Source organism: Culicoides brevitarsis, chromosome 3 (assembly GCF_036172545.1).
Source record: "Culicoides brevitarsis isolate CSIRO-B50_1 chromosome 3, AGI_CSIRO_Cbre_v1, whole genome shotgun sequence".
NCBI classification, from domain to species: domain Eukaryota; kingdom Metazoa; phylum Arthropoda; class Insecta; order Diptera; family Ceratopogonidae; genus Culicoides; species Culicoides brevitarsis.
In genome coordinates, this window is record NC_087087.1 from 25,267,569 (window position 1) to 25,294,556 (window position 26,988).

The 26,988-nt window shown below is 25.6% G+C and overlaps 4 protein-coding genes across 5 annotated transcripts in view; all 4 read left to right on the forward strand.

Moving 5' to 3' along the window:
- The window catches only part of LOC134834896 (transcriptional activator cubitus interruptus), a 46,017-nt gene extending 26,927 nt beyond the window's left edge, over positions 1 to 19,090 (forward strand). The window contains exons 2-7 of the mRNA XM_063849702.1: positions 8,739 to 8,971; positions 13,827 to 14,287; positions 14,940 to 15,392; positions 15,460 to 15,624; positions 15,689 to 16,102; positions 16,937 to 19,090. Of these exons, the coding sequence (XP_063705772.1) occupies positions 8,739 to 8,971; positions 13,827 to 14,287; positions 14,940 to 15,392; positions 15,460 to 15,624; positions 15,689 to 16,102; positions 16,937 to 18,868 (3,658 nt within the window). The 3' untranslated portion in view covers positions 18,869 to 19,090. The remainder of the gene's footprint in view (positions 1 to 8,738; positions 8,972 to 13,826; positions 14,288 to 14,939; positions 15,393 to 15,459; positions 15,625 to 15,688; positions 16,103 to 16,936) is intronic.
- The window catches only part of LOC134834673 (BTB/POZ domain-containing protein 9-like), a 131,751-nt gene extending 107,417 nt beyond the window's left edge, over positions 1 to 24,334 (forward strand). The window contains exon 3 of the mRNA XM_063849417.1: positions 24,325 to 24,334. The gene's annotated coding sequence lies outside the window, so the exon portion shown is untranslated. The remainder of the gene's footprint in view (positions 1 to 24,324) is intronic.
- Positions 20,409 to 22,775, forward strand: LOC134834895 (uncharacterized). 2 transcript variants are annotated; one of them, XM_063849700.1, is made up of 2 exons: positions 20,409 to 21,130; positions 22,448 to 22,775. In XM_063849700.1, the coding sequence occupies exons 1-2, from the start codon at positions 20,741 to 20,743 to the stop codon at positions 22,601 to 22,603; spliced, it is 546 nt and encodes a 181-aa protein (XP_063705770.1). In that variant the 5' UTR covers positions 20,409 to 20,740; the 3' UTR covers positions 22,604 to 22,775. The 2 variants fall into 2 exon arrangements, with proteins under 2 accessions (XP_063705770.1, XP_063705771.1); XM_063849701.1 differs by lacking the exon at positions 22,448 to 22,775 and adding an exon at positions 21,795 to 21,933.
- A 1,494-nt stretch (positions 24,335 to 25,828) lies between the features above and the next one.
- LOC134834815 (synaptotagmin-7) overlaps positions 25,829 to 26,988 on the forward strand; it is an 87,318-nt gene continuing 86,158 nt past the window's right edge. The window contains exon 1 of the mRNA XM_063849598.1: positions 25,829 to 25,944. The gene's annotated coding sequence lies outside the window, so the exon portion shown is untranslated. The remainder of the gene's footprint in view (positions 25,945 to 26,988) is intronic.

Consider the following 26,988-nt stretch of genomic DNA (forward strand, 5'->3'; position numbering starts at 1 on the left):
ATTAATATTCTTATTGAAAAAATTACTTACCTCTCTTTGTCATCACACTTTTTGGGTCACATCATCTCACCATCGACCAAAAATGACATTACAAGTTAATTCCCTTTCAAAAAAATAAAATAAACCTGTCAAGCAAGCACTTAATGCCAAAATTTACAACTTTCTAAAGCGCTTACTCTTGATTTTAATTGCGAGCTTTAATTAAAGCGAAATCTTATCCCGTCGTTAAATGACGTTTTATCATTGAAACATTAAAATTTAAACATGTGTAAACATTAACGGGAACAACCATTTATTAATTTATAAAAATTATTTTTAAATACTTACCGATTTTTAATTGATCGATTTGTATGAAATTAAAAAAAAAATAAAACCAGCTTTACTCGATTTCACTCAGCAGATCCATTTGATGATTATTGTTCAAGTTTTTTTTCGTATCTCGTGAACAGCTATGCTGTTATTTCATCACTAGGATTGATTGCATTTTCGTTGCGTGGGTTTGTTGGCTTTATTATTGCTGTCGCGCAATTCTCTCTGCTCTTCGTCGTTCAAGTGGAAGAGATGTAAAAATAACAACAAATTCAAAAGTATTTATTACATCGTCTTTCTATTCAATTCTTCTTTCTTCCTTCAACGACGTCGACGACGAGAGATAACAAAAAAAAACTAGAGTTCATATTTTATGTGGTAGTTGTGGACAGGTAAAGATAGTTTTCGAGCTCTAGCTGAGTTTCTTTGTTCGAGTTGAACGTACGTATAGAAACGTACTAAATAAATAAACAAACAAGATGCATATAAATTAAAAGGCGACTAAAGGAATGAAATTCAGAGAGAGATTTTTTTGTTCAGACAGATGGTGAACATACATTTTTCAAGTAGAATAACACAAAACGAAAGAAAGAGGAGTAATCAACTGTGTTATTATTACATTTTTTTCCTTTTATTATTTTCTGGCCTACGCTATTTAACTAGTTTAAACTCTTTCAACGAAAAATTTCAAGTCACGTGCCTGAAACTGATATTTTTGCTTCTAAACTAGAAATGTCATAATTAATTTTATAGTTCATCGATGCGATTTTAATGCATAATCGTAACTAATCATTGTCAGTGTCTCATTTTAATCCAATTAGCAAAATTTAATTGAAGTCCAAAAATTGTTCTTTCAAGCATTTTTTTTTGTTTAGTCATCATCGATTTCTCGCATGTTTATTGATTTTTAAAATTTAGATAATTACTTTTGTTTGTTTATTTTAAATCTCTTAAAAAGCGATAATCTTACTTCACTTAACACTATGAAGCTCAATTATGGCGCTCTTTAGTGAAAACGTGCACTTTGACGCGTGGTTAATGTGTTAACAAACACGTGTAGGTATTAAGTTTCCATTTTCCTCGGAAATGATTATATTATAATTAAAACATTCTATTTGTATATCCACTGGGCATCTCAATAATATTTCAATTAGTCACTATTGATATCAATCAATTTTCGATACTACATGCAACATATATTGACTCTTTTGGGTTATTAATTTTGCTGCAATTGATATGTTCGTTATGATTTTGGTTAGAAATTCAATTTCAAGCGAATTTTAACATGTGGCCAAAAAAATACAGAAATGTTACAAGTAAAAATAAAAAGCGAACGACATAAATTTAAAAACACGGAAAATAAAGGTTATGACAGCCGTGAGGCATGGCAGGCAAGCAGGCAGCAATTGTATGAGCAATAATTTGTGCAAATGTATATCAAATCAGTGAACTATAAAACTCGGCGATATTTTTGCGTTATATAATGTTGTTGTATTTTAAATAAAAATAAATAAATAATAAAAAAAACAACACACTTTATTATTTAAAAATAATAATAATAATAAAATTGTATTACTACTCAATATATTGTTTTTAATATTTTTGTGATTGTTTGATTTTTTTTATATTAAAAAATATTTTTGTAAATCGTTTCATATCAATAAATGATTTATTTATTTTTTTTTATTAAAAATCAAATTAAATGTTTATTTTAATTTTTAATAATAAATTATTAATAACAAATATTTTTATTAGTTTTTAAAAATAATTCATTAATTTTTTTATTTATTTTTCATAATAAATCGATAATTTATAATTATCAATTTTTAATGCTTGAATTGAATTATTTAAATAATCGAAATATTTTTTATTAAAATTTTTTTACATGAAGTAAAAATCAAACGTATTATTATTTACTTTATTTTAACAATTAATTTATAATTAAAATTATCATATTTGAATGCTTGGTTTGGATTAATTTAATTAAAATATTTTTTTTTATTTTTTTTTTTATAAAAAAATAATAAAATTAAAAATAATAATTTTTTACCATGACGTGAAATCCAAAAAAATACCTTTTTTTATTTATTTAAAATTTCAAATTAAATGTTTATTTAAATTTTTAATGAATTTTTAATAATAATAATTTTCTTTATTTATTTTTAGAAATATGCGATTTTTAGAAATTTATTTATTATTTTGTTAATTATTTGATAATTATAATTAACAATTTTTATATGATTGGTTTGGATTAAATAATTTTAATTCAACTGGTTTTGAAAAAAATTAAAATAAAACATATTTTTTAAATTAAAAAAAAAATATATATAGAAATGATAAAAAATATAAATTTTAATTATAAAAAAAAATTAAAAAAAAAAAATATTAAGTTAAAATAAAATAATTTTAAAAACATTTTTATAAAATAAATAATTATTAAATAATATTAATTAAATAATTTATTTTTTTATTTATTAAATAATTTCAAAAAATAATATTTTTTTTCAAGACGAAAAATAAAAAAAAATATCTATTTATCAAAATTTAAAATGTAATTTTATTTGCTTTAAAAAATTATGCGGATTTAAAAATTAAATGCTTGAATTTTAAATATTTATCATCATACAATAATAAACATGTTAAAAAGATGAATATAATTTTTTGTTAAAAAAAATTTTCTAAACTAAACTAACTTAACACCCGTATCGTTATGCTGTTGAAACGCCTATTCTCTTCTTTTCTTCTCGATTCAGCCATTGAATTGTTCAGAACAAGCGGAACAATTAAAATCTAATAAAGGTGACTGATTACCGTCTTCTTTCAAACATATTTATCCATACCTTCATATACGATCTTTTTCTTATTATTATTATTTAGAAAAAAAAAGTGAAGAAGATTAAAACTTCACATCATATACGGGCAGAGGCTACAACAACTCAATTTTTGTTATTAATATTATTTTATATTTATTTTTTTATGAATTATAAGATTTAAACTTTTTTTTCAACATATCATCATCATCATCATCATGAATTCATATATTTTGTAAGGCATTTCTAAGTCTCCTTAGAAAAAGATAAAAAAAAATCTCAGTAACAACTTAGTCGATAGGCATGACGATGATACTTCAAAGTTTATTGCTACGCCTTAGTCGCCGTGATTAATCTTTAATAATAATATTTAACAATAAATGATGATACATTTGATTTGTGAGAGTAACCTTACAAACTTATGATGTTGAAGTTATAATTATTTGTGATGATTATTTATTTTTTTTATGTTAAATATGATTTTTTTTTCTTTTTTCGCTAAAATTCTTGATATATGTCAAAAAACACTTCACAAGAACACGACGACGATGCATAAAAATGATAAAAGAATGTTTTTTCTTACAAAACATGAAAAATATACAAAAGTATGTTTTGAGGCTATGTAAAGAACAAAATTAAAGTAATAAATAATAAGGAAAAAAAATGATAAAATAAAAAAAAATAAAACAAGAGAATGATTAAAATTTTGAAAACAACGACAAAGTTCATGCACTTGTAATTTTTAATAAACTTAAATTTTTTAACAAAAAAAAAAAAAAATATATAAAAAAAGTTGGTTAATATATTATAACGAAGATCAATTAAAAATCTTTTAGGTGACAGTCTCTTTCGTATATATTTTTTTTTATATTTTTCAGTAAATATAACATACGACAAAAAAAAAACAAGTTAAACAAGTCAATTAACTCGGTAAATTCACGCTTTATGTATATTTGTAGCGTATCATGTATATAAATAAATAAAACTGGTGGTTTCCATTCCACCTTTACTCTTTATCAATTAACGTAAATATATGTGAAGTAAGCAGGCAAAAATCATTAGAAGATCATCAAAAACACGTTGTATATATGTTTTAATTGACTAAGAAGTAATAATCATTGGAAATGGAATGCAGGACGATAAAAAAAAGACGACGACGAATGCTGATGATGATGAGTTTAATAACATCTCACCGTATTTTAAAAGTTTTAATTGAGGTAGAGACAGACTTCAAATTCAATTCATCATCACTTCATTTGCAAAAAACGTGTTTAATATTACTCAATATATATGTACGTTGTCGTATGATAAACATGAGAGAAACAGATTAATTTATTAAAATGTTATAGTCGATTCAACAACTTTGATGTTGTTGTTATTTTTTACGCTGCATGGAATACTTTTTATTTTATTAATTTTTAATATTATATACATTGCACTTTACTCTACAGAGGGTTTTAAAATTTTGTGTATATAAAATGGAATTTTCTTAAAGTTTTTCTGAAATAAAAGCTTAATAATTAATTTTTTCTATATTATATGTATATATATGTAAATAATACGTATATAATTTGAATATAATTTTTATATATATTTTTTTTATACGAAATATCAAAAATTTGAGCTTAAATCGAAGTTTAAATTGTATAAATTAATCAAAAACACTATTTTTTCATCAATTAATGGTAAAATTTTCAATTTTTAGTATGAAAAAAAAAAAATTATATAAAAATTATATGCATTTTATATACGAATTATATACATTTGATAAACATATGATAAACATATAATATACATAATATAGAAAAAATTAATTTTGTTTGCCACATAAGAATTAGTTTTTGCTTGGTTTGGATGAATTGGAAAAGATTTTTTGAATTTTTTTTTTTTATACAAACTATATTATATACATTATGTATACAAAATTATATAAAATATATTTATACATAAATATATATTATATTAAATAATTATAATTAATATATATTTATATAGTCTTTATAAGTCAAAATATCACAGGTTGAATTAAAAATACTGATACAACGATTTAAAGCTGAATTTACCACAAATTCATTTTTTTTCAAAAAAAATGTATATTATTTTCATATATAATTGATTTTCAAAAATATTGGGATATCTGAAAAAAATATTTAAAAAAAAAATTAAAAATTATTGAAAAATAATAAATAAATGAACTCACCGTATCCTAAGGGAAAAACACCGAGAAATGCGATACAATATTTATTTTAATATATTTAATATAAATAAATATAGACAAGTTATCAAATAAAATAACAAATCTATACTTTGGACTTTATAACATATACTATACCTTTAGGTAGAATGTTAAGGAATAACTTTCTTACCGAGCAAACATTTACCTGCCTTGTAAATATGTATAAAAATATAAATATGTTGAAAAAACAACAAACATGTGTATGATAAATAGTAATAATATTGCGAGTGTAATAAAATTGTAATAATAAATAAAATTATCAACATGTATAATAATATAAAATATAATATTCTCCTCTTTCTGTTTCTCTATAAATGAATATATATATTTTGTTAGCTCGCTGCTTTGTATCGTTTAAAAATAATTAATTGAAATAATTATAATTTTATAATGATCATAAATAACTCTGTTGAGCACTAATATTGTACAAGCACTCTTATTATGGAACACATTCGAGATTGAGTCATGTCCATCTTTCACGTTCCGTACAAAAAAAAAAGTTAAAAAAGTATTTTATTTATAAATGATTATAATTGTAAGTAAGTTGAGAAAGAGATCAAATAAAAGTCGTCATGTCAGTACTCTTAGCGGGATATCAAAAATAATTTTATTTTATATTTTACTTTGTTCTCAATTTATATTATTATTTTTTTTTCAACATATATAATAAATATATATATTGAGAAGTAAAGTTAGGATAGTTAATTACTTTCCAACTATTCTAATTGATTAAAAGAAGACGTAGCAGGAGCAGTTTTCTTGATACGCGATGTCAAGAGTCAAGTTCGTGAAAGTCGATTTGGATCTCATCTCAAAATATATATTTTTATAAAGGTTTAAAATATTGTGCACCATAACCTCGATATCATAAGAAATGAGAAGAAACGAAAAATAAAAAAAAAACTGGTAAAGGAGCGGAGAATGGAAGAGAATCGAATAAGTTATGGATCTTAATATAATATTTAATGAAACACGGTGAGATTTTAGATCGATTCTTTTCGTACATACATCTATACACGTACACGTGTACGTATCTATACGTATACCTGTACGTGTATAGATGTATACGAAGTATAAGGATGATGTTATAATTAAGTCATCAATAAAGTAGATATACAAACATTAATAAGCAGGAAATCGGGCAGAAAGTCTATCCACACCTGAAATGTGTTAGAGTGTGAGGAAACAAATGCGAATTTTGACCTTTAATACAAAAAAATTTTAAAAAAATATTTAAAATTAAAGAAAAAATTTAAACCAGTTTAGTAATTGAGATGAGAATAGAAATAGAAACGCAGACAGTGATGATGATTATTTTAGGTTTTTTTTTTCGTGGGGCGATCATCATTACACTCGCCACACGTTTCAACAAGACTCATTTTTAATAATTGGTTTCGAATGCAGTCTTCATTTTGACGAAATAATTGAGTATATAGTTAAGAAAACGAAAAAAAAAGTTTTGAAAAAAATCAAAAGTCAGGTAAAAACATCATTAAGTTGTATGTATGTTTATTTAACTTTTTTAACCTACGAGTTTTTCTTTTTATATAACAATAACAAGACATTTGTTCGAAAAAAAAATCAAATTAAAGTTTTAGAACGGAAATAATACATAATAACACACGTCAACGAGAAAAGAATAAAAGTTAAGAAATCGTCTCGGAGGGACCAAAAAATGGCATAACGGACAGGTATTATTGGATTAGGTGTTACTCAGAACATCATCAATTATGTTTTACATTTCCTTAGACGATTTTCGGTCATTCAAACACAACACAAAGATGAAACATAATCCGACATATTTCGCTAAATTCCGAAAAAAAAGGCAATGATGATTGTGATTAGGAAACAAGTCATGAGAAAAAGAACAGAAGATTAGATAATCACTTTATTTTCGTGTCGTGCCGATTGTGGGTCTTCGCTTGTCTTCGTTCGCACAGGATAAAATAAAGATAAATTAAGGAATTACGTTGATCTCTTTATTATTATTTTTCGTTATGACTTTGTATATGAAAATACACGCCTCATGTTATATTTTAGGTCTTGATGTGTTTTAACTGGCTTCGTTTTTTATAAAATTATAATTTGAAAATAAAAATTTAAAAAATATATTTTTTTAAATTAAATTTTGTAAAATAAGCATTGTAAAAATTTAATTTCGAATTTTCGAAAATTTGTAAAAAGTTAATTTCGAATTTTCGAAAATTTGTAAAAATTTAATTTCGAATTTTCGAAAATTTGTAAAAAGTTAATTTCGAATTTTCGAAAATTTGTAAAAAGTTAATTTCGAATTTTCGAAAATTTGTAAAAATTTAATTTCGAATTTTCGAAAATTTGTAAAAAGTTAATTTCGAACTTTCGAAAATTTGTAAAATTTTAATTTCGAATATTTGAAAAATGTGTTAAATCAATTTCGAATGTTAAAGAACCTTGGATATTAAAAAAATATCCTGAAAATTATTTAAAAATGTCGACATTTTATTTAATTAAATAATAAAAAAATATTTTCTAAAAATTGTAAATAATTTCAAAAATCTTATAAATTAATTTAAATATTTTTAAGATTTATTTCGAAAATAAAAAAAAAATCAAATTCTTCAAAAAATTGCATCAAATTGCATAAAATTTAACAATAAAAAGCACATAAAATAATAATTAAAAAAAATCGCTTTGATTATACAAAACGTAACAAAAATTTCCCGTTTTTTTAATGTTCAATTTATTATTATTTAAAAGAATTTGTACACAAAAAAAAAATTAAACACAATTGTTTGTTTATAATTAAATATAACAATTATTATTCCAAGATCAAACGAACGGCAACATATTGTTAATTTTTTTTTTCAATAATTTTCGTATGTTTATACTTGTGATTACGCAGATTAATTTTATTTCAATAATAAAAAAAAATATTTTTTAATTATTTTATTATTTTTTTAAATAAATATGTACTCATAATTATGATTATTTTATTATTATACAAAATTTTGTGTATAAAAAAAATATTTTTTTAAGAGTAACCAAAAATTTTAATTTTCTTAAACAGATTGAAGTCGTAAACTTTCGTTTCTTATGTCAAGTTGCCTTGTCTCTTCATAATAATAATAAAATTATTATTAAAAAGTTGGTCAAAATTTAATTAAAAGAAGACCTCCATCAGAAAAATTTCTCGAGTGTCTGTGTGTGTCTTTTATATAAATACACATTTTTTTTGTACAATAACAATTTTACGAGTTCAAGTGGTTGGTTACCTGGTGATTACATTTTTTTTTTCGAAAAATTGTCATGTCATCATTATTAAATATATTGTTTGGAGATCTAAACGAGGAGATTATTTTTTTCAAATTCTTATTAAATTTTTCATTTTTTTTTCTTTTTTTTAGTTTCACCGAGTTACAATTCCTGAATGCACGTCGTGCCGCAGCAAATGCCGCAAACGCAGCCTTGGCACCGCCATCCGCTGCCCCAAGTATTTCGTCGCAAACAGCGTCATTGCATGGCGCAGCTCATCCCCCGCCAGAATTCCATCCGGCATATCGACTCGGAACATATATGGATCACTTGTACTCGTTACAGCATGCGGCAGCGGCAACAAGTCCCTCAGCATCGTTGCACGGTAAGTACACGCTTTTTGATAGAAAAATTCCGAAAATCGAGTAGTTAATCGTCCGTGTTAAGGTTTTGTGGTAACAACCGCCAATTAATGTAACTTGCGGTTGAGCTTCTTTCATTTATTTTTTCTTTTTGTTCCGACCGAACTAACGTCTCTCTACTAGTTTTGTCGATTGATCGATTATAGCTCCTCGTACGCATTGCCCATTCATCGGATAAATAAAATATAATCTAATTGTGTAATGAAGCGTAATGTCAGATATAGCTCCGTAAATATTTTTGTCGGTCTGATCGCGAGTGTGAATAATTGGTTAGAAAACGACAATTTGGAAATTTTTTTCTTTCGTTCGTCTTTTTTAACAAAGCGACGAATGGACAGAGAAAATCAATAAATGTCTGGATAAAGTTTTTTTTTCGGTAATTTAATCCATTGCCACTCTTAACTTGATACCTTTGTTTTGTTTCTGTTTCAAAAATAACTTTATAAATCATTAATGAGCCACTTGTAACTTTAGAAGTTCATAATTTTTGTTTTGTTTTTTTGTCGAAGCGGTGTGTCAGCAAAATTTTGCGTTTCGTGATAAAATGTCGTTTAGTGAGATGTTCGAGACGATGGAATGCGTAATCGGTGGTCAAATGCAAATTTCGCTGAATTTGAGATGATTTTTCGAACATGGAATTAATTTAATGGACTTTAACGTTTTTATCAATTGTTATTTTTAACGAAATTTGATATGAAAAGTAATTTTTGGTAATTGTTCAATTAAAATGGTTAAAATTTAACATAAAAACTCATGAATTCTCGAAAATTCGAAAATTTGTTTATTTTATTTCGAATTTTCGAACATTTATTCAATTAAAATTCGAGTTTTTTAAATTCTGAATTAAAATAATTTTTCAATTTTCGAAAATATAAAAAGTCAATTACGAATTTATTCAATTAAGCTCGAATTTCAGAAAATTAATTTTCGAAAAATTATAATATTAATAACTTGATAGTTTTTCGAATTTTTCTAAAGAAAAATTTTTCGAAAGTTTTTAAATTAATTTCGAATTCAAATAAAATTTTTCAATTTTCGAAAATTTGTAAATTAATTTCGATTTTCGAAAATTTATTAAATAAATTAAGCTCGATTTTAAGAAAAAATTTTAAACCAAATTATAGTTAATCAAATATGAATTTTCGAAAAATTATAAAAATTTCTTTTTAATTTGTTAAATTTATTGTTTTTTCTTAGGATAATTTACGAAAATCATAGTTGTCGAAAGTTTTTAAATTAATTTCGAATTTTCGAAAATTTGAAAATTAATACATTTTCGAAAATTTTAAAATTTATAAATTTTCGAAAATTTGAAAATTAATTCGAGTTTTCGAAAATTTATTAAATAAAGTTCCAATTTTATCATTATTTTCTTTTTCGAAAATTTATAAAGTTTGATTTTATTAAAATTTTAAACCAATTTATTCAATTAAATATAAATCTTTGAAAAACAATTTCAAATTTTCGAAAAATTAAAAACTAATTTCGAAATTTTGTTAAATATTAATTTAAAAAATAAATGCTGATTCGTCACTAAGTTTTTCGAAAATCAAAATTTTCGTAAATTTGTTTAGTTAATTTCGAATTTTCGAAAATTTGTAATTAATTTCGAATTTTCGAAATTCAAAAGAAACATTATTACTTTTTTAAAATCTAAAAATATTTTAAATGAAAGCAAATAAAATAACAAAAATCGATTAAAATTTCTTCTCAATACAATTCATTTTCTGCTCATGAAGCAGAAATTACAAACATACAAACAGCACGTGCAATAATCTAAAATAATTTTTCATCCAAACTCTTAACGATTGAATAAACCAGTTTCGTCGTACGCCGTTCTTCAAATGAAAAATCGAGCAATAAAAAATCGACTCAGACAAACAAACCGTTTAAAAATTATGCGAAAAATACAATGTTGTTAATATTATAAATAAAATAAAAGAAAAAAAAAACATTTCAACAACATATTTTTACTGTACGTCCTTAAATTAACAGTTACCGAGAGTAGACACAACTTGCACACAGATTGCCTCTTGGACTCATTTTACACCGAAAAAAAAACACAAACAATAATAAAAACGAAAGAAAAAGAATCATATTTTCAACATATGGTTGATTTTTTTTTTGTGAAATTGTGGATCGATCGTTCACAACATGAGTCCTGTTTGAAAGTTAGAAAATCTGCGGGAAAGAAAGTTATGTTGGCGTGACATACATTGACAATAAAAATAAATTAAGAAAAAAAAAATAAAATAAACAAAAAATTTCACACTAACTGGCTTTTAAGAAGGATAAAAATTTTTGAAATTTGATACAAATTCATTATCTGGTGACATTTAGCGTTAACTGTTAATCATCTACTATCATGTCATTTTTTCCTTAGAAACTTTTTTTTTCTACCTAAATATTTTTTAAACATCGAAAGCGACTCAGAGATTATGTTGTCACATGTTAATTGTGTCTAAAGAGGCAAAAAGACTAAATTGCCTGTTTAAAAATAATAATCAACGAAATAATGAGCAAAGCACGCAAAATTATAAAACTTTTTTTTTTCGTTTGTCATCTTTGTTATTATTATTTTGTGCATTAACTTCTGTGTCCATAGGATTTTATTATTGTGAATTAAATTAAAACGCAACAAAATTAAAGGATGAATATGCACGAGAAACGACTGCTGCATTTCATTAAAAATTTTACACAAAAAAAGGCAACAAACGAGATATATCGTTGTTGTTAAATATTATAAATGGCGCGTAGTGAAAATTGCGAGCACACGTTCGTCTGACTATTTTGCATCTTTTTGTTTTATTTTAATTTTTTTCCGTTTCTTGCAAAAAGTAAGAGAACGCCATGTGATGATCAGATCATGAATGAGAATGAAGACGATGAAAGATGAGAAAAAAGAGAGACAGAAAAAAAACGACAGAATGGAATTTAAAATTTTAATTTCGAAAACTAATTTAATTTTCGAAAATTTGAATAATTTTAAAACAAATTTTCGAAAATTCGAATTAAATATCAAATTTTCGAAAATTTTATTATTTAATCTTGTTTTGATCTAAAATTACAAAAGATTTTTAAAACTTTATTAAAATCAGGATTAAATAATCAAATTTTCGAAAACTTTGATATTTAATTCGAATTTTCGAAAATTTGTTTTGTAATAATTCAAATTTTCGAAAATGAAATTTGTTTTCGAAATTAAAATTTCAAATTCCATTCTGTCGTTATTTTATGTCTTTCTTAATTTCATTTTGATCATTTTTAAGGTTTCGAAATTAAATTAAAACCTTTTTCAAAATTAAATTTAAAAATTTTTCGAAATTAAATTTTTAAAATTTTCGAAAATACTAATTTGTTGATATAATTTTTGAAGTTAGAATCGAAAAATTTTAAATAATAATTATTTTTGTTAATTCGAAATATTTCTTTTAAAACATTTTCGAAAATTCGAAGTTAAACCCAAATTTCGAAAATTTTATTTTTTTTTCGAAAATCTTAATAAAAAAACGTTTGGTTAGAGAATTTTAATAAAAAAGAGAAAAATGAATTTCCGCCACCATTTCCTTTCCTCAACTTACCTCACTTCTCGATCCAACACACAAATTATGAATCACCGCCTTGGTGACAATTCCTTATACGAAAAACTTCATTTCGTGGATCGTAAAAAAATAAAATTCTGTTTTGTAAAAAGGCGTTTATGTCTCAATTACCGCTTCCGGATGTATCGCGCTATGGTCGGTAATTCGTGCCGTGTTGACAAGTGCAACTATTTATGGTGGTTAGAAAAATTTTTTTATATTTTTGTTCAAGCAACAAACAAGCAAACTGATTGATTGCCTCCTTCTACATTTGAGAAATGACACACGTAACACTCGTAATGTGATGAAAAGTAAATAATAATAAAAAAAAATTGGAAAGATATGAGTAAATATTGAAAATTAAACAGGTACTTGGATGGATTGTGATGAACGTTACTCGGCTTTTGTTTTGTCTTTTGAGTCATCTGTGTGTGTTTGTGTATCTAAAATTAAACATTTATTGTTTGTGTTATTTACTTTTTCATTCATAATGAGCGTTGGGATGATATTTCATTCATTATTTTTAACTAAAAGGCATTCAGTGAGGAAAAAAAATTGAAAAAATCAACTTTCTTTTTAATTTCGAAAATGTTTAATTTTTAATTTCGAATTTCAAATATCTCAAATTTTCGAAAAAAAATATTCGAAATTCGTGGAATAAGTTTCGAATCCATTCGAAGTAAAAATTTCTACGAATTTTCGAAAATTTAAATCTTCGAAAATGCAAGAAATTTCCGAACTTTCGTAAATTTAAGTTTTCAAAATTTTCGAAAATAACAATTTTTTAAAATTTTCAAAACGAAATTTTCGAGTTTTTGAAAGATTCTAAGAATTTTTAAAGTTTTCTGATTAATTTAAATTTTCGAAAACAAAATTTTTTTTTTCGAAAACAAAAAAAAATTTTCGAAAATTTTCGAAATTAAAGACATTTTCGAAAATTTTTTATAATTCGAAAGTTCGAAAAACGTTCGAATTTTCGAAAATTTGAGAATAATTTAAATTTTTTATCAAAGAGCGCTCAAGTTGATCAAGTTAAAAGTCAAATCTCACTTTCTTGTTATTTTTTCTAATAAACATTCGTCTCAGATTTCACTCAGGAATTTGTCGATCGCTAGTTGCAGGAAATGTTGATTGTATTTTTCTAACGTCAATCAAGCAGTTATTTTGTTTTCTTTTTTAGACTTTTGTTATTTTTTCATTAACTTACTTAAATTTCACCATTGTTTCTTCATTCTAGGTCTGAGTTATTTGAATTCCCGCGGCGGAATTTCCGATTTACATCCACCGAGTTCGTTGGCAAGCGCCGACTTCCAATTCAGTATAGACAATGCGCGTGCGGCGGAACGAAGCTTGCGCGCCAGTCTCAATAGTCGCAAACGTGCCTTATCCTCGTCGCCATATTCCGACTGTTTTGACATCAGTTCCATGATTCGGTATTCGCCAAATTCGCTCGTGAATTCGCTGATGAACGGGAGTCGGAGTAGCAGTGCAAGCGGTTCGTATGGGCATTTATCGGCGGGAAATTTGAGTCCCGCATTGGGAGGTTTGCATGCTGCGATGCCGCCACATATTCAGCACTTGTTGAGAAGCGGAAGTTTGTTGCATTCGTTGCCGGGACATCCATTGTCGCCGACAAGCAGTATGTTTGGATTGCCGCATCATCCGATGCATTCGCTGAGACATTCGTTGACGAAAAATGTAAGTTTTTTTTATTTGAAAATTAATTTCAAAAAATTTTATTTTTATTTAAAATATTTTTATTTAATTTATTTTTTTTATTCCAAATTTATTGAATATATTTTTTTTAATTTAAAAAAATACAATTAATTAATTAAAATTTAAAAAAAAAAATAAATTATTTTTTTAAATATTTAAAAAAAATAATTAAAAATTATTATTTTAAAATATTTAATTAAATTAAATTAATTAATTAAAAACTTTTTAAATGAAAAAATAAAAAAAATATATTAATTAAAATTAACATAATTGATTTAATAAAATATTTTTTAAACATTTATTTTTTTTTTTAAATTAAAAAAAAAAAAATTTAAATTTTATTTATTTATTTAAATTAAATTAATTTTTGATTAAAAATTATTTTAAAAAAAATTAAATTTTTTAAAAAAAAAATAAGGAAATAATTAAATTAAATATTTTTAATTAATTAAACATTTTTATTTTTTTTTTAATTAAATTTAAATTTTAATTTCATCTATTATTAAATTAAAAAAAAAATTTTATCAAATTATAAAATTTTATTTATTTTTAATTCAATTTTAATTTATTTTTAATTAATTTATTATTTATTTAATTTAATTTAATTTAATTTTATTTTTTTTTTTATTTTTAGCGTGAAACAACTCCTCCATCATCGACAACGACAATGATCAAACAAGAGAAAAATTTGTCACACGTAACCACCGTCGAAGCCGACAGCCCGTCAAACATGCTGAACAAGAAAAATCGCATCAAACGCGAACCGATGCACATGCCAAATCCCCATCATCATCAAGGCACGACAAACATCAATGGCGAATCCGTGGCAGCTGCCGATACCACAGATCTCAAAGACGAGCCCGGAGACTTTGTCGAAACAAATTGCCATTGGCGCGATTGCACCTTGGAATTCAATACGCAAGAGGAACTCGTGAAACACATCAACAACGATCACATTCATGCCAACAAAAAATCGTTTATTTGTCGCTGGGACGACTGTTCGCGCGAAGAAAAACCCTTCAAGGCGCAATATATGCTCGTGGTCCACATGCGAAGACACACGGGCGAGAAACCGCACAAGTGTACCGTAAGTTTTTTGATTTTTTTCGTGAATTTCGAAACAAAAAATTAATTTTTCTCTATTTTTTTAACAGTTCGAAGGTTGTCCCAAAGCCTATTCACGTCTTGAGAACCTGAAAACTCATTTGCGCTCGCATACGGGAGAGAAGCCATACACTTGCGAGTATCCCGGATGCAGCAAAGCCTTTTCCAATGCTTCGGATCGGGCGAAACATCAAAATCGCACGCACAGTAATGAGGTAAGTTCCCATTTTCTTGACAAAATTTCATTTTTTTCAACAAATTTTTAATTTTTTTCCGTAGAAACCCTACGTTTGCAAGGCTCCCGGTTGCACGAAACGCTACACCGACCCAAGTTCATTGCGAAAACACGTAAAAACGGTTCACGGCGCCGAATTTTATGCCAACAAGAAGCACAAGGGCATCAATAATGGCAGCGATGGACGTTCCGATGACAGTGGCAATCGCGGTCCAGATAACAGTCCGCGGAATGACGATTCGATGAGTGGCAAGGCAGCAAGTTTGTCGTCGCCAAGCATCAAATCCGAGTCAGATGCCAACTCGCCGGGACAACAACAGATCAATAGTCCCATGAGTGTGTCACAATTGGCATCCGGGTATTGCGAGGAGTATGACGGCATGATGGCGAACGATCAGATCGGAAGTGTTTCGGCAATGGATGATCCCGCATGGCCTTATGAGGATGAAGATCTTGATGTAAGTTGGCTTTTTTGTTTGATGGAATTTAATTTTTGTACAAAAAAAAATTTTTTTTGATCGATTTTCGAAAATTCGAAGATTAATAAGTCAAATTTTCGAAAATTCGAAGATAAGTTTGTCAAATTTTCGAAAATTCGAAGATAAGTTTGTCAAATTTTCGAAAATTCGAAGATAAGCTTGACAAATTTTCGAAAATTCGAAGATAAGCTTGACAAATTTTCGAAAATTCGAAGATAAGCTTGACAAATTTTCGAAAATTCGAAGATAAGCTTGACAAATTTTCGAAAATTCGAAGATAAGCTTGACAAATTTTCGAAAATTCGAAGATAAGCTTGATAAATTTTCGAAAATTCGAAGATAAGCTTGATAAATTTTCGAAAATTCGAAGAAAAGCTTGATAAATTTTTAGTTTTAATGCTTCATTTTGAATATTTGATATTAAGAAATTTTTCGAAAATATTTTTACTTGTTTTTAAATTTAAAATTTTATTCAAATTTCGAATTTTATAATTTTTTTCGAAAATTAATTAAAAAATTCACATGAAAAGTCGATTTTATCATTTTTTTCGAAAATTAATAAAAAACACTTAAAAATAAATAAAAATTATTACCTGAATTTCGAATTTAATGAAATTTGGTTCGTTAATAAAAATATTTGTAGGAAATATTTTCGAAAAATTCGAATATCGACTGCAAATTTTCGAAAATTTGTAAAAAATAAAAAAATCGACTAAAAACAATCATTTTTTTTTAATTTTGAATATTTTATCAAATTTTAATCTTAGCCACAATTTTTTCTAATTTATTTTTTTATAATTTTTCTTCAAACAGGTCGCTGAACTTCCCTTGGTCCTTCGTGCAATGGTCGATTTTGGCTCGACAAACACGATGGCAGCTGCGATGCCTCGCAACCGTTTCGGAAATCGCCTCAACGCCAAATCCATCGGTGCCTCTCCGCTTTCCAACATCCCGGAATCGAACAATCGCAATGCCATCGGCGAACTTAATCGTCGCATAACTGATCTCAAAATGGAGCCCGGCACTTTTTGCCCACCGAAACCGGGACAAACGGATCTCATGTCCTCTACTTCGGCGAAATTTTCGAATTTTGCTCAACCGCAACTGCGTCGCGACAGCAATCAATCAACTACGAGCAGTTCTTACTACAGCATGCGATCCGCCGACATGTCACGTCGTGGCAGCCAAGCCTCGCAAGTGTCATCGATCTCAACGATGCGCCCGAATTACAACACGCCATCCTGCTACGATCCCATTTCGCCCGGATGTTCGCGTCGTTCGAGCCAAATGTCGACAGCAACGACGGGCGGACAAAGTTTACCGCCTCCGCCATCTTCGCATTTGCTGAGTTCGCATTTGCAACGTCTTCAGAGCTCCCAGGGATCGCATAACGGACGTCATTCGTTCTCAAATGGCGGAAATTATGGCGCGTATGGCAACAATAACGCGAATGATCGTCGTTTCTCGGAACCTGTAGCAGCTTCGAGCTCTGCAAACTTCTTCATGCCATCCCCACGATCGGATAGTACAACGCCGAAACCCGCCAAATTGCCGGAATTGCATCCGAATCAGAGTGTCGACTTGGATGAAGTCGAGGAAAATGAAATGGTTGAGAACAAACTGGTAATTCCTGATGAAATGTTGCAATATTTGAATGAAGTTGCCGATACAAGTGATAATCCTTTGACAAATACTATTACGAATGACGCTCCAAAGGCTCCTACTGACGTGCCAAGTGTCGATTTGTACGTAAATAGTCCAGCTTCGTGTTTGCTGAGCCCACGAACACCTCAAACGCCGTATCCATCGATGATGAGTCCGCCGCAACAGCAACAAACTCCCGTTCCAGCACCTCCTGCTGCTCCCATAAACACCCAAAATGCCCAAAATAATTATTTCAATCAACCTCCGGCACCGCAGCCGATGCAAGGAACCTCCCAAAATTACGATAATCGTCAATTCAATCAGAATTATTGCATGTCACAGCAACAACAGCAGCAAATGTACAATAATAACATGGGACAAAGCTTTAATAATGCTCATCAACGACAACAACAACAAATGTTCAATCGACGAATGATGCCCACGAACATGCAGCAGCAACAACAACAACAAGCAAACATGACATCCATCGCTTGTCACAAATTGATGGGATATTTCCATCGTACCGACCAAAGTGCCCATGCCTGTTGTCTCGTTCGCTTGATGCAAAATGCTCTCAATCTCAATGGACAGAATCGCAATAATTATCCCGCCTCGTACTGTTGCGGCCAAAATACCCCTGCTGCCAATGAGATCCAATGCGGCGACATTTCCCAATCGCAAATGTCACCAGCTGCCATGCCAACTTCCGAACATCCGCCGTCACAGTCACAAATAATGCCACAAAATGGTTACGCCATGGCAATGATGCCTCCGCAGCAACAGCAACAAACGCCACAAGTCGCCCAACAACGATACCCCAATAACATCCCACCGCAAACGCCGCAGGAAATGCCCAATAATACTCCGGCAATGAATGCCGACATGCGACAAGACACGTACCAACGAACACTGGAATACGTCCAAAGTTGTCAGAATTGGATCGAAAACACAAACACAAATACGGCGACGACGACGCCTGCAGTTGCTCCCGAAACAGTCAGCAGTAGCACACATCCATCGCCCAACATGATTGTCAATGACTTGTCGACATCACTCAACTCGTATCTCGAAGAGGATCGGTACTTACAAATGATTCAATAAATGTTCGATTCATGAAATTACAAAAAAAAAAACTCGCTGGTTACGACTTTTCTTACTATTTCCTAATTAAATAGGATAGAATAACAAAAAATGAATCGAACGTGCCTTTGTAAAAAATAAAATTAAATTAAACTTAAATTAGGTTTAAAATTGTCTTCCCAATAAAATAAAATTTAAAATAAATTAGTTTAACTTTTTTTTTTAGCAATAATGAAAATAGACATTAAAAGACGTAAATTCTCCTATTGAATATTTTATTTAGAAATAAAAAAAGAAGAAACTCTATTGTGAAATAAAAGTGCTATAAAATTTATTTTTAAAAGATTATTATTACAAATTATGATGATATATTTTAAGTGAATATTATTAAACTTGCATTTAATAAATAAATATTAATTAATAAAAATATTTTTTTTTTATTTTGAAAAAAAAACTCAACAATTTGAGATTAAATATTTTTTTTGTAGAATATTTTTCTTATGATTTATTATTTTTAATTTTTATTTTTTAAGTTTGTTAAAATTAAGAGAATAAAATAAAAAAATAAATTGTTAAAAAATATTAATTTTGTTTTTTTTATTTTTTTTTTACACATTTTCATAGAATTGAAAAAAAAGGTAAATTTTATTTAAATCTTTTTATTTAAACATTTTTATCGCATTATTAAAATATAATTTTTTTGACAAAAAAAAAAAACAAAGCAAAAACTTAATTTTTTTCTTAAACTTCCTTAAAAAAATTTTTTTGTATTTATCAAAAAAAAAAAAAAAAAATATCAAGAAAAATTTAATTTTCTATTTTTTTTATTTTAAATTTATATAGGATTTTTTTTTATATTGAAAAAATAAATTTAATTTCAAAGGATTTGATATTAGATAGACTAAATTAATACATTTTATTAATATATTTTTTATAATTTAAAAAATATTTAATATTATTATTTATTATTATCAATGATTTTTTTAAAAATTGTTAAAAATATTTTTTTATTTTTGATGAATTCATAATTAAAATATGTATTTTTATTTATTTGTTGCTTTATGAACAGTTTAAATAATTAATACTCAAATTATAAAACAAAAATTTAAAAATAATAATTTTTCCACTTTTTTTATTAAAATTATTATATTTATTAGATTTATTTTGTTAAATTCTAATAAAATTAAATTTTTTGGTAAAATTATCAAATATTTTTAAAAATATTTTTTAATAAAAATTAAATTAAATTAAATTTTTTAATTAAAATATTTTTCTTGTAAAGGCTTTACAAGTTATCGTCGACTACAAGTTGTCCCGATTTTTTTTTATTTTCCACGATTTCTGATTTTTTTTATTCCTAAAAAGTTTTAAACATCAACAGAAATTCGTTATTTTTTGAAAGTTATAAAAAAAATAAAAATTTATTTATTTTCGTATGTTGTCAATAATTGCTCTTTGCTCACTCATTAACCGAGTAAAAAAACGTCATCAAGGCTTCTAATGCAAAAAATAATTGCGAGAGAGACAATTTTTGTTTAGTTCATCTTTTGTTGCCAATTAGTTTAGTTCGTTATTTATTTTTATATTTTTACAGAAAATTTATTTTTTTATACATTTTAATTTGAAATTTGTTATTTTAACTCAATTTGCAAACATTTATTAGCTTTAATTTGATTAAAAAACAATTAAAAATCTAAATAAACGTCAAAATTACCATAAATAAAGAAAATTCAATAAAGAGTGACGAAAGTACGCGAATCTTTCGACATTGAATTCGCGCCAATGATGGACTATTTATATCGGAACGCCACTCATCGTCAACGTCACCACTGAAAATTCGTTCTCTCGCGTTCCGAAGTGTGTTTATTTTATTAGAAAAGTGCATCAACAAACATGTCTCTCGTAGCACGCGCGGCGTCAATTCTCACAAAATATCCCGTCACGCGTGGCATGCTCAGCTACTCCATCATCTGGCCTTCCGGGTGTTTTTTACAGCAATTATGGTTCAACGACGACAAGCACGTGAATTGGCAAAAATGTTTTCGCTTCCTGCTTTATGGCGGATTTTTTGTTGCACCGACATTGTATGCCTGGGTGCGGTTGTCGACAATCATGTTTCCCGATCCGGGCATCAAATCGACGCTAGCCAAAGTTGTTGTCGAACAACTTTCGTATACGCCCTTTGCCATGACCTGTTTTTACTTTGGCATGAGTCTCATGGAGGGAAGTACGGCACGAGAAGCTGTTGGGGAGGTTGCGAGTAAATTTTTGCCGACTTATCAAGTGAGTTGAAATATAAAAAAAAATTAAATTAAAAAATTAAATTAAAAAATTTAAAATTTAATTTAAAATTAATATTTTTTTGCATTAATTAATTTAAAAAAAAATAAATTAAATTTAAAAAAAAATTAATTATAAAAAAATATTTAAATAAAAATTATTAATTTATTGAACTTAAAAAAATAATTTTAAAAACTAAAAAATAATTTAAAATAAAAAAAAAATTAGAAATGCATAAAAAAAATTAAAAATAGTTTATTCGAAATTTAAATAATAAATTTTTATCAAAAATTATAATTTTTTTGTTTAAACCCGAATTAAAATAATTTTTAAATTTAAAGTAATTAAATGAAATTAATAAAAAATTGAATCAAGTTTAATTCAAAATAAATAAATTTGTATTATTAATTTTAAACAGAATTTAAATTAATTTATTTAAGAATTTTTATTCAAAAATTAATTTATTAAATTTTTTAAAAAATTATTTTTTTTAAATATATTTTTTATTTAGTTTTTAATTATTTGAATAAAATTGCAATAAAATGAAATTTTAATTTTTTTTTTAATTATTTTTAAAATAATTTTTCTATTAAAATTAATTAAAAAAAAACAATTTTATTTAATTAAATTTTATTTAAATAAAAATTTAATTAAAAATTTATTTCAGGTGGCAATGAGCGTTTGGCCCGCAGTGGCTTTTGTCAACTTCACTCTCATCCCATTAAATTTAAAAAAAAATTAATTATAAAAAAATATTTAAATAAAAATTATTAATTTATTGAACTTAAAAAAATAATTTTAAAAACTAAAAAATAATTTAAAATAAAAAAAAAATTAGAAATGCATAAAAAAAATTAAAAATAGTTTATTCGAAATTTAAATAATAAATTTTTATCAAAAATTATAATTTTTTTGTTTAAACCCGAATTAAAATAATTTTTAAATTTAAAGTAATTAAATGAAATTAATAAAAAATTGAATCAAGTTTAATTCAAAATAAATAAATTTGTATTATTAATTTTAAACAGAATTTAAATTAATTTATTTAAGAATTTTTATTCAAAAATTAATTTATTAAATTTTTTAAAAAATTATTTTTTTTAAATAAAATTAACTTTACCTAATTTATAAAAAAATTAAAAAATAATTAATTTAAATTAAAATTATTTACACATTAATTAATTTTATTTTTTTTAAAATTAATTATTAATAAATTTAATTTTTTTTAAAATTATTTTTCTATTAAAATTAATTAAAAAAAAACAATTTTATTTAATTAAATTTTATTTAAATAAAAATTTAATTAAAAATTTATTTCAGGTGGCAATGAGCGTTTGGCCCGCAGTGGCTTTTGTCAACTTCACTCTCATCCCCGAGCGGAATCGTGTGCCGTTCATCAGTTGTTGCAGCCTGCTCTGGAGCACGTTCCTCGCCTACATGAAACACCTTGAAAAGCAAAAATTAAAGCAATCTTGAAAGAAATCACTTTTTATGTGGTTCCAATTATTCCGAGAGATGTCACTAATGACGTCTTAAACTACAAACTATATGTACGCAAATTATAAAAAGAAAGCAAAGCAAGGCAACATTGAATAGGCATTCATGTGAAATTAATTGTATTAAAATTGATTTAAATATACAAGAGACATAAATCTACGTTCTCAAGGGAAATTTTCGTATTATTATTGAAATTCCTTGAATTTTGTTCGCATTAAATTCAAAAGTTAATCACAAGCAGCCGGTCATTTCCATTCCATAAATTTCGCAGAAACAATCAGTCAGTCAATGAAACGTTCTGCTGTCATCGTCTCGTCAAACTATTATTTTGGCATGTCATGTCGAGTCGTACGGAAAATGCGATTCTCTACACACAATTGAGCGTGGAAAAAGTTTCTAAGGAGCAAAAAATGAGATGAAAAAGTTTTCATCCGGAAAAATTTTTATGGGACTTAGTCGCATTTTTTTTAAATTTATTTTTTATAATTTTATAGAAGTTTTTTTTTATTTTTTCCTAAATTTCCCAAAATTTTTTGAATTTTCTCTTATTTTCTATGATATTAAAATTTTTTAAAAAAATGTTTATAAATATTTTCTAATTTTACCAATTTTTTTTTTAACTTTTCTTTGACTTCAAAAATTTTCCGAATTTCCCAAGATTTTTTTTAATTTTTCAAATCAGTTCGGTTTTTTTTAATATTATTTGAACTTTTTATCAAGAGCTTTTAATAATTTTTTTAAAATTTCCCAGATTTTCCTAATTTTTCTCGTTTGTGAAATTTTAAGATTTAAAAAAAATAGTCAAAATGATAAGAAAATATCTGATTTTCTGACTTTCCCATTTTCAAAAATTTTCTTAAACAAAAAAAAAATAAAAGTTTCTCAATAAAATATAATTTTCTCCTTTACTGGATTTTTCCAAAATTTCCCGAATTTTTCCTTAATTTTTTTAATAAATTTAAATTTTTTCCCACAAATCTTCAACCCTTCACACGGACGCCCATTTACAAAACCGCAATTTTCTCCAAAATGCGGCAACAAAATAAAAAAAAAATCACTCCGCCTTGGAAATGTTGCATAACACATGACATTGGTAGCAGAAACGTTTTTCGAGGCAAACACATGTGATGGTCTATGGCTTATCACTTTTCGTTTCTTCTTACTACTAGTCCTCGTTTTGTTGTAATATACGCCACAACTTGAATGAGAAACTGAGAGAAAGAGAGAGAGAGAGAGAAAATTACCGCACAAAATTTCCCCCCTTTTAAATCCTCTCACAACATTTTTTATCATAAAAAGCTTCGTTTCGTTCTATGGTCGTGTCGAACATTTTTGGTTGTTGTGATAAAGAACCTGTTTTCGAAAAATGGTATGACCCGAAATTGCACGTTGCTTTTTTTTTATTTTACCATATTGAAAAAAAAAAAAAAAATTAGGGGGATTTTTCAAATCCTATAAATTCCTTTAGGAATAAAAAAAATCGGATTTAAAAAATTTATTTATTTTTTTTTAGTAGTAAATATCTGCAGGGCTCATCCCTCAGTTGTAAAAGTCACAATAATAATAAATAAAAGCTTCTGAATGACGTCACTACAGTTTCGGTACGTGAGTATGAGATGTATAGCAATATACGATAAAATGGAGAAAAATGAGAGAACGGTGAGTATCTATAGACATACGTACATGTCATGCTGATAAAGAACTTTGTAAACTTCTGATAGTAACACAAAAACGTCGGAAAAAGAGAAAGTTTTCCACATTTTTTTTCATGTATATTTTAGTAATGATAAAGGCAACTTTTGTACAACTTTGAACGTCTCCCTTGAGAGAGAGAAAAAAGAGAGAGAGGATTTCTCCTACAAATTCTCTCATTTTCTCTCAGACATACCTACAGGAAAAATCCAACGTCCTGTGGTAGAAATTCGTTTTCTTCTTGAATATCAGTTCAGTACGATTACCGAACGGTTACAGATATAATAATATAATAAAACTAAACTTTTCCTCTAACATTAACTGTTTTTGGTTAATATACATAAATACATTAGAACATATAGAACAACAACAAAGTTCAAGACAAATTGTTGTGTTACACACATCTGTCAAATATATATAATAACAAAAAAAATCGTAGCGAAGGTGTTTCTTTTTTATACCAAAAACTGTATAAATGAAAAGAAAGAGAAACAAAGTGAAGAGTTTTAGTTAATTATTCAAACGTGAATTTTTTTCCTTTTTTTATATATATTATATTGGACCTGAATAAAATATTCGCCAGAAAAAAAAACATAAATAATAATAAAAAAATTCTTAAAATAAAACAAAATTAATGTTTATTAATTAATTATTAACAAACATAATATATACAATGTTACATTACTATTGGCGAAACAAAATTACGATTATTCTGGAGAACGTTCGCAAATTCGTTAAATAAACGGAAAATGTGACAAAACGTTGCATAATACCAAGTTATCAGTTAAATGTTGAACATTTGATATTATAATATAAATAAATGTGACTATTATCTTGCATTATCTCTAAATGTGTTCTCTAACTACAAATTATATATTTATATAATACAGAAAAAATCGATGTTCTGATAAAATTCTTATATCTTCAGTAATTCCGTAATTTTCCAAAAAAATAAAAATAAAGACCCAATGAGAGCTTCTATATAAATGTTATCATTATTAATAAATAATAAATGATTGTATATCTATAATAAACATCTAACATATGTCTCTCAAAAATTTATGACTAATTCGTAGAAATAAATATTTAAAGAAAAAAAAAACAACGAATCAACTAATTATTAAATTAAATAAATTAAAAAAGGACTGTTATTAAAAGAAAATAATTATTATTTCAAACAAATAGCCAATTCACCCTTTTATCGTTCAGTGTTTAGTTGTACATTTATACAAATAATAACTAGCGTAAAAAAGTAATAAAAAGGAACGAAAGTGAACAACATCACCAAACAAAGTGTGGAAAAAGTACAGTACACATTATTAATAATAAAAAAGAAAGAAGAGAGAAAAAAAAATAAAATAAAAAAAAGGAGGCGCAAAAAATCGATTGAAAAGTTGGATATATATTTTTGTTTGTTTGTGGCAATTATTATTGTTCATTATAAAAAAATATATATATGTTTATATATAATAATAAAATATATAAAATAAAAGTTTGTGTCATAAATTAAAATAAAACAAAATAATATAATAAAAAAAAAGTTAAGTTATATATATATATAACATTTATAACACACATACACAAATTGTATAAAAAATAAGGAGAAAGAAAAGAAAATTCAAAAGAAGGTTAGTTGTTGAACCACCATGACTTTTGTTTTGTTTTGTTGCCATATTGTAGTAATTTTTTAATACGTATTGCGTAGTTAATTAAGTCACCCGCCGGTTTGTTTAACATTTTATTACACATTTATAATAAATTATAATTATTGTAATTATATTCAGTGATGAAATGGATGGATGATTTGAAGGTTTTCATTTTTTTTTTATTTTTCTGATTTTTTTGTAATAATTTTTTTTTATTAATATTTAATATTTATTGAAGATTAATATTTTTTTATTGGAAAAAAAATATAATAATTTCAAAAATTAATAAATATATAAAAAATTGTCTAAAAAATAATTTTAAAGTATAACTGGTCATTTACTTTTTTTTAAATAAAAATTAAAAATTATTTGAAGAAAAATAAAGAATAAAAGTAAAATATTTTAAATTTAATTTAAATTAAAATAATAAAATAAATTTATATTTAAATATTTTAATTAAAAAATATTTAAATTTTTTTATTTTATTTTAAATTTATTTTTTTTATTCTAAAATTATTTTATTTTTTTAAAAAAATATTTATTTAAAAATTATTTTTTTTTAATTTTAAAAATTTTTTAAAATTTAATATTTTTTTAAATATTTAAATTTTTCGTTATGGTAGAATATTTTTTCTTAAAATTTACCTATTTTTTTTAATTTCATTTATTTAAAATTATTAAAGAACAATAAAATTATTTTATTGATAAAAATGTAATATAAAAACTTTAATTAATTAATAATTAAATACAATTAAAATAATCATGAAAAATTTTTATATTTTATTTTAGAAATAAAAAAATAATTTATCTCAAGAATAATAAAAAAAATCTTTTACTATTAAATTTATTTTTTTTTATTATTTATAAACGTTCTACATAATGCACTTTTGTGTATAAATTCATTTTTTTAAATTTCTTTAAACTTTTTCAAAAATAAATCAGGCTTTAACCTAAAAAAAAGAAAAAAATTGTACAAAAAAAGAGATAAAAAATTAAGTGAACAAACTTTATGTTATATTGTTATTA

Bases quoted from the DNA above. Each gene is read 5' to 3' on its own strand.
- LOC134834895 (XM_063849700.1), top strand. From the start codon at position 20,741: ATGTCTCTCGTAGCACGCGCGGCGTCAATTCTCACAAAATATCCCGTC. The intron at 21,131-22,447 runs GTGAGTTGAAAT...AATTTATTTCAG, and splicing joins AATTTTTGCCGACTTATCAA to GTGGCAATGAGCGTTTGGCC.